Source organism: Euleptes europaea, chromosome 20, assembly GCF_029931775.1.
Source record: "Euleptes europaea isolate rEulEur1 chromosome 20, rEulEur1.hap1, whole genome shotgun sequence".
NCBI lineage: Eukaryota > Metazoa > Chordata > Lepidosauria > Squamata > Sphaerodactylidae > Euleptes > Euleptes europaea.
In genome coordinates this window covers 14,076,367-14,086,128 of record NC_079331.1, presented here as the reverse complement: position 1 = coordinate 14,086,128, position 9,762 = coordinate 14,076,367, and the positions used below count along the sequence as shown (strand labels likewise).

At 47.3% G+C, this 9,762-nt stretch overlaps 1 protein-coding gene and 1 non-coding gene across 2 annotated transcripts; both read left to right on the top strand.

The window, feature by feature from the left end:
* LINS1 (lines homolog 1) lies at window positions 1–8,746 on the top strand. The gene is made up of 6 exons (XM_056866093.1): window positions 1–426; window positions 534–623; window positions 3,417–3,558; window positions 5,108–5,707; window positions 6,532–6,712; window positions 7,924–8,746. Exons 1-6 carry the CDS (start codon window positions 19–21, stop codon window positions 8,744–8,746), a joined length of 2,244 nt encoding a protein of 747 aa, XP_056722071.1. The 5' UTR covers window positions 1–18.
* Window positions 5,996–6,064, top strand: TRNAS-GGA (transfer RNA serine (anticodon GGA)). The gene has a single exon. It is a non-coding gene; the product is annotated as a tRNA-Ser (tRNA).
* Window positions 8,747–9,762: the final 1,016 nt, after the last annotated feature.

Sequence of the window (9,762 nt, the reverse complement as noted above, 5' to 3'; positions counted from 1 at the left end):
ATACAGAATTTTCCCACAATGGAGGATCTCTTTCTGTTCCTGAAGCAGATGTACGATGAGGTACTGCTAGGACTCCCGTTGGCAAAAGATAGTCACAGTTATGCAGTTCTTCTCGATCCACTTGTTCCGTCCCGACGTTTGTCGGCAGAGACCAGTGAGTCTCGTATGGAAAAGCATCCGTCTTCTTTTGATGGTCCGTGCACTGGGGATGCTTCTACTCTGGATTCTCTGCCCCTCGAGAGAAAATCTGAACCTGGCGCAACTGAAAACGTGAACTATCGGCGGGAAACAACGCTGCTTCAGTTAACCTTGATCGAGATGGTGCTCACCAATGTGCGGCACCCAGGGATGGAAGCGAGAACAAAACAGAAATATCTCGACGTTGTTAGGATTCTTCTGAAAGAAGCAAGCATTGACTTGAAATTAGTAAGTTTTTTTAAAAAGCGTCGAATAATATTTGAAGTGTCGGATGTTTTGTCGATAACTCACATCTGGAATTCCACCCCACCCCCTCTTTTTTCCTCTCGTTGCAGGTTTTCTTGTTACGCACTTCTGATCAACTGGTGTCTCACATGGCTTGTAAAAGTTTGGTCTTGCTGGTACATTTTCAGTTAAGAGAAGAGGTGAGTCGAATCATAGAGCTGGAAGGGAGGCCATAGGGGCCATCTAGTCCAACCTCCTGCTCAATACAGGATCAGCCTAGAGCAATCCTGACAAGTGTTTGTCCAGCCGCTGCTTGAAAACTCTCAGTGAGGAAGAGCTCACTACCTCCCTAGGCAGGAACCCAGGGCTAAATTTCTTGCCGGTTTGGTTTCTGGCCTGAACGCTTGTCCTAGTGATGAGAAATTAGTATTTTTGCTAAAAGACTGATGGGTTTGTTTCTTATAGGACCTCCCTATATGCTCTGGCGGCAAAGAAAATAAGATCCAATATGGTTGCTAAGAGAGCTGATCCTTCGAGTTGATTGTAATGGTTGCTAGGTCTCATTGGCCGATTGGGACACCACCACAATTTTTAGTTATTATTGCTGTATATGCATCAATTTAGCATAGTTTTATTATGTATATTTATTATCAATCTTGCATTTTTTTAACCTAGTATTTTCCTTTTATTATGCATTTGAGGTATTGCTGACATGTTTGCAGTGGCCTAAGGCTATATGCAAATAAAACTATCCAGTTAAGAAATATCAGTACCACGAGGCCACCAAGTATGTGTGTGTGTAAAGTGCCTTCAAGTCGCAGCCGACTTATGGCAACCCCTTTTGGGGTTTTCATGGCAAGAGACTAACAGAGGTGGTTTGCCAGTGCCTTCCTCTGCACAGCAGTCCTGGTATTCCTTGGTGGTCTCCCATCCAAATACTAACCAGGGCTGACTCTGCTTAGCTTTGGAGATCTGACGAGATCAGGCTAGCCTGGGCCATCCAGGCCAGGGCACCAAGTATATAGAAAATCCTAATAACAATTTATAATATAGGATCTTCTATATACTTGGTGGCCTCGTGGTGCTGTTATTTCTTTACTGTAAGTTTTTGCAGCATCGGTTGTGTATTTTGTGTTGTCTTTCACATTGCAACCATGGCCAAATGGCACTGTAAAACATTTGGGACCTAATGTTCCCAAGTGTGTTCTGTATGACATTTGGGACCTAATGTTCCCAAGTGTGTTCTTATGTTCTTATAGAACGTGGGGTCATCTGCTGAAGCTGAAGGGTGAGAGATTTAAAACTGATAAAAGGAAATATTTCTTTACACAACACATAGTTAAATTGTGGAACTGAGTCCCAGTTCATTTTGAGAGTGCAGCACAGGGTTTCCACCGGCCGCGGATCTCTTTTGGGTTACGTGCAGCTTCCTTTATACTACAATATCGCCCTCATTAGATAGAGGGCTTCACAGCATAAGAGGAATTTCACTTTTGTTGACTTTGCTTCCAAATGGACAGATTAAATGGGCTGACTGAGGCCAGACGTATGTGGGACTGTCTGTTTTGCCGTATCCCTGTGATGCGCAGTCCAAAAGCTGGAGGGCCAAACCTCCAGCCCGATCCCAGAGCTGCCAAGTAGCATTTATGCTTCTCACATGAACACTGAATCATAGTGTTGGAAGGGGCCATACAGGCCATCTAGTCCAACCTCCTGCTCAATGCAGGATCAGCTTAGAGCATCCCCAACAAGTGTTTTCCAGCCTCTGCTTAAAGACTGCCAGTAAGGGGGTGCTCACCACCTCCCTAGGTAGCTAATTCCACTGTTGAACAACTCTTACTGTTAAAAAGAAAATCCAGCCAGTATCTTTCCTCCAGTAAATTAAACCCATTACTGCGGGTCCTATCCTCTGCTGCCAACAAGAACATCTCCCTGCACTCCTCTAAGTGACATCCCTTCAAATACTTAAAAGAGAGCAATCATGGCCCCCCTCAACCTCCGCTCCTCCAGACTAAACATTCCCATATCCCTCCGCCTTTCCTCACTTGGTCTATGAAGCCGCCTTATACTGAATCAGATCCTTGGTCTGTCAAAGTCAGTATTTACTCAGACCAGCAGCGGCTCTCCAGGGTCTCAGGCAGGGGTCTTTCACATCACCTCCTTGCCTGGTCCCTTTAACTGGAGATGCCGGGGACTGAACCTGAGACATGCATGCCAAGCAGATGCTCTGCCACTGAGCCACAGCCCTTCCTCTCACCAGACTCCATCTGCCTTCCAAACGTTTCATTATACTTGCACCCTTTCCCAGGCGACAGAATTATCCTACTGCTCTTAGTTGTCAAGGTTTCAGTGAAATAAAAAAAGACACCTTATGTTTTTAGCAGTGTGATGATGAGGACAACCGTGTGGTTTGGGTTAATGTTTCCATTGTTTGATCAATGAGAACACTGCTTTATGTGATTTTTTTCAACTCTGGTGGGTGCCATGGATGTGAAGATGAAAGGGCATTTCATAATGGAACTTTCGCTCCTGCCGGAGGAGGACGTGCTTTATGTTGCAAGAACAAGCATGCCTTTCCGACATTCTGAATTTTGCCCACGTGTCAAGGAGTTTATTGGGCCCCAAAAAGAGGAGGTGAGGGCAGACGGAACCATTCTGAGATCCTGATTTGGCCCAAGAGAGCCCGCTTGCCGTAGCATACAAACCTGTCTTGGTGTAGTGGTTGAGAGCGGTGGTTTGGAGCAGTGGTGTCTGATTCCCCACCCCTCCACATGAGCGGCAGATGCTAATCTGGTGAACTGGATTTGTTGCCCTACTACTACACATGGAGCCAGCTGGGGGATCTTGGGCTAGTCACACTCTCTCAGCCCCACCTGCCTCACAGGGTGTCTGTTGTGGGGAGAGGAAGGGAAGGTGATGGTAAGCCGGTTTGATTCTCCCTTAAGTGGCATATAAAAACTAACTCTTCTTCTTCTATCTCTGTCTTTCTCCAGGGTTCGTTGAACAGCTCCTGGCTCGCGTTTTGCTCAGAGACTTTGTCGGCATTCCCCAGCAGCTGCTGGACAGCCGAATGCCTGTGGACTCTTACAAACACTGTCCGGGAAATCTTGAAGGATGAAAGTTTGGCCGCAGGAGGTACCCACTTTTGGAAATTGGGAGGAATTTTACAAATGCCCACTAGAGGGAGGAGAAGGACGCAGATCTTAATTGCAGATATTTCCTTGTAGGTGAAGTTTGTTAATTTCACAGCCGAGAAGCAGCTTTAACAATAAAGCAGCTTGAATTGGCTTGGCGAGCAGGGCTGTCTTAACAGCATTACAGGCCCCCGGGCAAAGATAATGAACAATATTAATGTTAATTTGGGTTTGGATTAAGAATAAATACTGAAGTATAATGGAGACCACCAAGGAATACCAGGGTTGCTGTGCAGAGGAAGGCACTGGCAAACCACCTCTGTTAGCCTCTTGCCATGAAAACCCCAAAAGGGGTTGCCATAAGCACTTTACGCACACACATAATGTAAGAAAGGACTTGTTTATTATGGAAGCACCAATAAATATATCTCAATCTCCCAGTCCAAATTCTCACCATGGTATAAACAGTTTAAAAGGGATCATGTCAGAGCTTCATACCTGGTCAGTATCTTCTTCCATAACCTCAGAATAGCTTTTACCTCCCTCCGATTTCAAACCATGCTAACGGCTTGGATAGCTGGACGTCACTTCCGAACTCTGTGGGCCTCTCACCTAAGTATTTGTGGAGCCGCTCAAGAGTACCTAACTCAGTACACCTTATTCTGTCCTCTTTACACAAAGCCCAGACTTAAATTCCTCAGAGTGTTTCTAAAGGGCCTAAATCTTTCTCCAGATTCAGAGAAGCTGCTCTTTCTCCTATCAGATGCCAATCCTGATGTTTCCTACAAAGTGTCACTCTTTATCAGCTAAGAAAATCCAAGCTAAAGCTGTTTCTAATCAGGGAACGTAACATTTAAATACTAGTTTCTTGTGGGTCAGACTGTTTTAAAGTTATTTTAATGTTATTTTATGTTATTTTAATGTTTTGTATGGTGGATTGTGATGGCCTTTGGCCTCAGACAATAAACTTTATCACATCACAATAAATATATCTTTAATTGTATTGACAGTTTACATTTTTATTCCTGTGAGTGGAATTAACGATATGTTTATTGGTGCTTCCATAATGAACAAGTTATACTTGTTCAAATTATATGAACAAATTATACTTCAGTATTTATTCTTAATCCAAACCCAAATTAACATTAATATTGTTCATTATCTTTAGTAAAACACATGCTAAATATTAGGGTTGCCAGGTCCCTCTTCGCCACTGGCGCGAGGTTTTTGGGGTGGAGCCTGAGGAAGGCAGGGTTTGGGGAGGGGAGGGACTCCAATGCCATAGAGTCCAATTGTTGCGAGATTGTGGCATTTTTGCCAATTAATGACTTTTCCAGCCATGCCTGCTCCAAACTCTCTGTGAATTTAATTGTTATAGGATAAAGAAGCTTAACCCTCAATCCACTATTAAATGGGCATCGGGGGAAAAACATGTATCATTGTCTCCACCTCAGCCATAGCACATGGACAGAGTCTTTCTAGATATGGTTTTTTAAAATATTTGCCTTCTTGTATTGCCAACTTTAAAACTGGTTGTGCTTTTGTTACAGGGGGACTCGCGAAGCTTTTTTCTCCGCTGGATGGTATCCTGGAAGGCTTTTACCGCCTCATCTTGTCTCAGGCGCCTGATCTTCCCGAGGGTGCTCCGGCCTCTGCAAAATGCACGAATGCCCTGAGCAGTTTTCTCGATCTTCTTGAACTGCTCGTGGCCTCGAGGAGCCGAACGGCGGCCAGCTTTGCCTGCCAAAGGATGCTCTTTTCGAACACGGCTTATGTGTTGGGCCTCACCGCCTCCCCTGTGCCCGGTTTCATCAAAAAGAAATCTGTTGTGCTGCTGAAAAGATGCATTCTCTGCAAAGCTGGCGAAGACCTAGTAACGGGGAAGGCGTCCCCTTCGTCCCACCGAGACCCTCATTTGGACGAGGATAGATGCGTCTTCTCCAGCGCCGTTCTGCAGTTTGTGAATTCCGGATGGCTGAACCGATTGTCGGTTGGCGAAAAGATTGCCCACTTTGGAGGCAGCCGAGTTAGGCCCAATTTGGATATCTGTCGTGGTCCTGACGAAGTGTTCCTCAGAGCCTTAAGCCTGGTTCTGCTTAAAGCTTTAGAGATCAGGGTCCGGAAGTCTACTTCTGAACGTGAAGCCCAAGGTAATCTTAATTTAAAGGCCTGGTTGGTGGGCAGGGGTGGAGGACATGACCCTCTCTCTGAGATGGGCTGCAACCTCTATCTCTGACTTGGCTTGAAAAAGGAATACCAGTATCCCAAACCAATACGCCAGCTGGAAGTGATACTCCTTAAGGGATAAACTAGAGATTAATTAAATACATCTGCAGATTACCAGATTTCCTTTAACTGTAAGTGATGAGCTACACACCCCACAGTTTAAGCAGCATTCTGCAAATGTGGTGGGTGGTCTTGCAGCCTTGGCAAAAGGGGCTGTGGCTCAGTGGTAGAGCATCTGCTTGGAATGCAGAAGGTCTCAGGTTCAATCCCTGGCTTCTACAGTTGAAAAGACTAGGTAGGAGAAAAAGAAGAGTTGTTTTTTATATGCCGACTTTCTCTACCACTTAAGGAAGAATCAAACCGGCTTACAATCACCTTCCCCTCCCCACAACAGACACCCTGTGAGGTAGGTGGGGCTGAGAGAGCTCTAAGAGCTATGACTAGCCCAAGGTCACCCAGCTGGCTTCATGTGTAGGAGCGGGGAAACCAATCCAGTTCACCAGATTAGCCTCCGCCGCTCATGTGGAGGAGTGGGGGAATCAAACCCAGTTTTCCAGATCAGAGTCCACTGCTTCAAACCTCTGCTCTTAACCACTACACCACGCTAGCTCTGGAGGTAACACACTCGGTGCATCTGATGAAGGTAGTTGTGAATTTCCTGCGTTGTGCAGGGGGTTGGACTAGATGACCCTTGAGGCACCTTCCAGCTCTGTTTCTGTTTCAGTATTCTCTCTCTCGCCTTCTCTAGTGCTTTTGGAGAGTGTCATGTGCCCCTTGCTATCCTTCTTAAAGGACCACCTGAGATCTTCTCCTTGTGTCCGCCCATTTGTCCACCCCTGCACGTGGCTCTCCAAGCTCTTCATAGAACAAGACGACGACATGTTTGAGGCCGCCAAAGCCTTATTAAGCATCCATTTGCAGCTGAAGAGGTGAGTGGCTGTTCGAACAGGTCTTCAAGGGGGGGTGGCGGAGTTACGCATCCAGCATTTGTGAAGAATGGAGGATCAGGACAGTAGGCTCACGAAGACCAGATGACAGTTCGCCCATCCATCAGGCTGAGCCCAGTCCGTCAGCTCTGGATGGTAGCCCACCAGAGATTTGGATGAAAAAATCCTGGCTCTGTTGCTTGCTCGGGGCTGCTGAATACCTGGCTGGTAAAATTCATCTGATGACTTGGTGCGTAGCTCCCTAATCTCATGAACACATGAAGCTGCCTTATACTGAATCAGACCCTTGGTCCATCAAAGTCAGTATTGTCTACTCAGACCGGCAGCCGCTCTCCAGGGTCTCAGGCAGAGAAAGGTCTTTCACATCACCTACTTGCCTAGTCCCTTGAACTGGAGATGCCGGGGATTGAACCTTCTGCATGCCAAGCAGATGCTCTACCACTGAGCCACGGCCCCTTAACCGGAGCCATCTCCAGCTTTGTCAGGACTCCGCTGACACGTCAGTCGAAATAACTTTGGATAAGAATAGCGTTTTTGTTTTTCAGTCCCATGGGGGGGTTGTTTGGCAGCCTTCTCGTTTTAGGAAACGATTACCGACTTAACTCTGCCTCTCGTTCCTTTGCCAAGTGACACTGGGAAGCACACACATTCTCCCCGGGCCGTTGAAGTGTTTGGTTACACTGTTTGTGCAGCCTGGATGGGAGACGGGCTCCTGTTATCTTGTAAAACAGAGATCTGAGCTGTGTGGGGGCGGGTGAAACTTCAGGGAGCTGAACTTTCTCTCCGGAATACAAAAAAAAAGCAATTCTCTTCCCACCGGGGTTTGTGGGGAGTGCGTTAAGAATGAAACCATCCGGGTAGATGACAGAAATAGCTCGACATTTTATAGATAAAATTAGGAGGGAGGAGAGACTCCAGAGGCTGACTTGGTGTAGAGGTTAAGGGTGGCGGTTTGGAGCAGTGGACTCTGAGCTGGAAAACCGGGTTTGATTCCCCGCTGCTCCACATGAGCGGCAGAGGCTAATCTGGTGAACTGGATGTGTTTCCCCCACTCCTCCACATGAAGCCAGCTGGGTGACCTTGGGCTAGTCACAGCTCTCTTAGAGGTCTCTCAACCTCACCTACCTCACAGGATAGCGGTGGTTCAAGAATCTTACCCCCTTTTCTTTTTGTGTTGCCACTAATTTTCTAAGGTTCGGGCTTGAAGATGCATTTCCTCCTTGCCTCTCAGCGGACCAAACTCAGGATGCATCGGCGCACAGGAACGGCTCCAATCCCCACTGCGTCTTCTTCTTTCTCTTGCAAAGCATCGCGTTTGACTCCACCGTTCTTCTCGACTTCTTGATATCATCGGAAACCTGCTTTCTGGAGTACCTGGTAAGGTACTTAAAACTTCTGATAGAAGACTGGCGCCATTTTGCCAATGCCTCCGAAGGCCTCAAGCCCATGACCAGTGGAGATCCGAGCTTTTCCTTGAAGGACCCGTCCTGTCAAGAGAAGGACGGCTGCCAGTCACGGCAGTTTGACGACCGAGCTGTAAAACCCGACAAGTCCAGCTGTTTGAGAGGGTCCGATAACACGTCTTCACCGGGGGGCGTTCAAAGGCTGGTTGTTTATGAAAGTTCAGAAGACTCTGAAATAGAAGAGGAGTGTTTGGCAGACAGGACGCAGACACCGTCGAACATTCAAGCCTGCTCAGATGTGTCCGCCTCTACGGGGGTCCTGGCAGAAACCTCAGAACCTGTCGCGTCCCCTCCAGATCATGGAGATTTGACCGCTTTGCCCCCCTCTCAGCGCCAGGTATCCCCAGGTGACCCCATATTGGCCGAAGGAACTCTCCGGAAAATGGTGGTGTGTTTGCGAGCACTGCGAGAATCCATTTCTAGGCTGCACAGAAGGAATCTCTTCCCGTACAACCCAGCCGCTCTTCTGAAGCTGCTGACTCGCGTTGACGCAATCGGTGGAGCGTGCAGTTCTTCTCCTAGCCCTCAAAGTCTAGAGACGCACCAGGCCTGACTCCCCCACCCCACCTGGTCTCCACCCCAACGATAGCGCTAGAAGAACATTTCCATGAGATTAACGTGTACCGAAACCTCTCTTCCGGGCTTCATCCTTCAGGACTTGTCTGTATAGTGGGAAGCCGGTCCTACCCGCTGTGGATTGTGGACTCTGTAATTGCAGCTCGAACGATGCATTTAATGACAGACAATTTTGCCTGCAGGATGCAGTTTTGCCCAAGGCATCTACCTCTGCAGCCTTTGGGAATTAAAAACACACACACCAACCTTATATTTTAATTGTGACTGTAATTATTCAATGTTATTTCATACTCATATGAAGGGTAACCTTCCTAATGGGGAATCATTGTTTGGTTTCGGTTTAGGGGAGACATGATAGAGGTCTATAGAATTATGCAAGTTATGGAGAGAGTGGGCAGGGAGAAGCTTTTCTTCCTCTCTTATAATACTAGAACGCGGGGTCATCTGCTGAAGCTGGAGGGTGAGAGATTCAAAACTGATAAAAGGAATCTTTCTTCACACAACGCATAGTGAAATGGTGGAACTCCCTGCCCCAGGATGTGGTGAGGGCGGCCAACTTGGAAGGCTTGAAGAGGGGAGTGGACATGTTCATGGAGGAGAGGGCTATTCATGGCTACTAGTCAGAATGGATACTAGTCATGATGCACACCTATTCTCTCCGGGATCAGAGGAGCAGGCCTATTACATTAAGAGCTGTGGAACATAGGAAGGAGAATGCTGTTGCAGTCGTCTTGTTTGTGGGCTTCCTAGAGGCCCCTGGTTGGCCACAGTGTGAACAGACTGCTGGACTTGATGGGCCTTGGTCTGGTATAGCAGGGCTTTTCTTATATTATGAGCATGCCCACTATCTTAGGTGCTGTGGAACACAGGCAGGATGGTGCTGCTGCAGTCCTCTTGTTTGTGGGCTTCCTAGAGGCCCCTGGTTGGCCACTGTGGGAACAGACTGCTGGACTTGATGGGCCTTGGTCTGATCCAGCAGGGCTTTTCTTATGT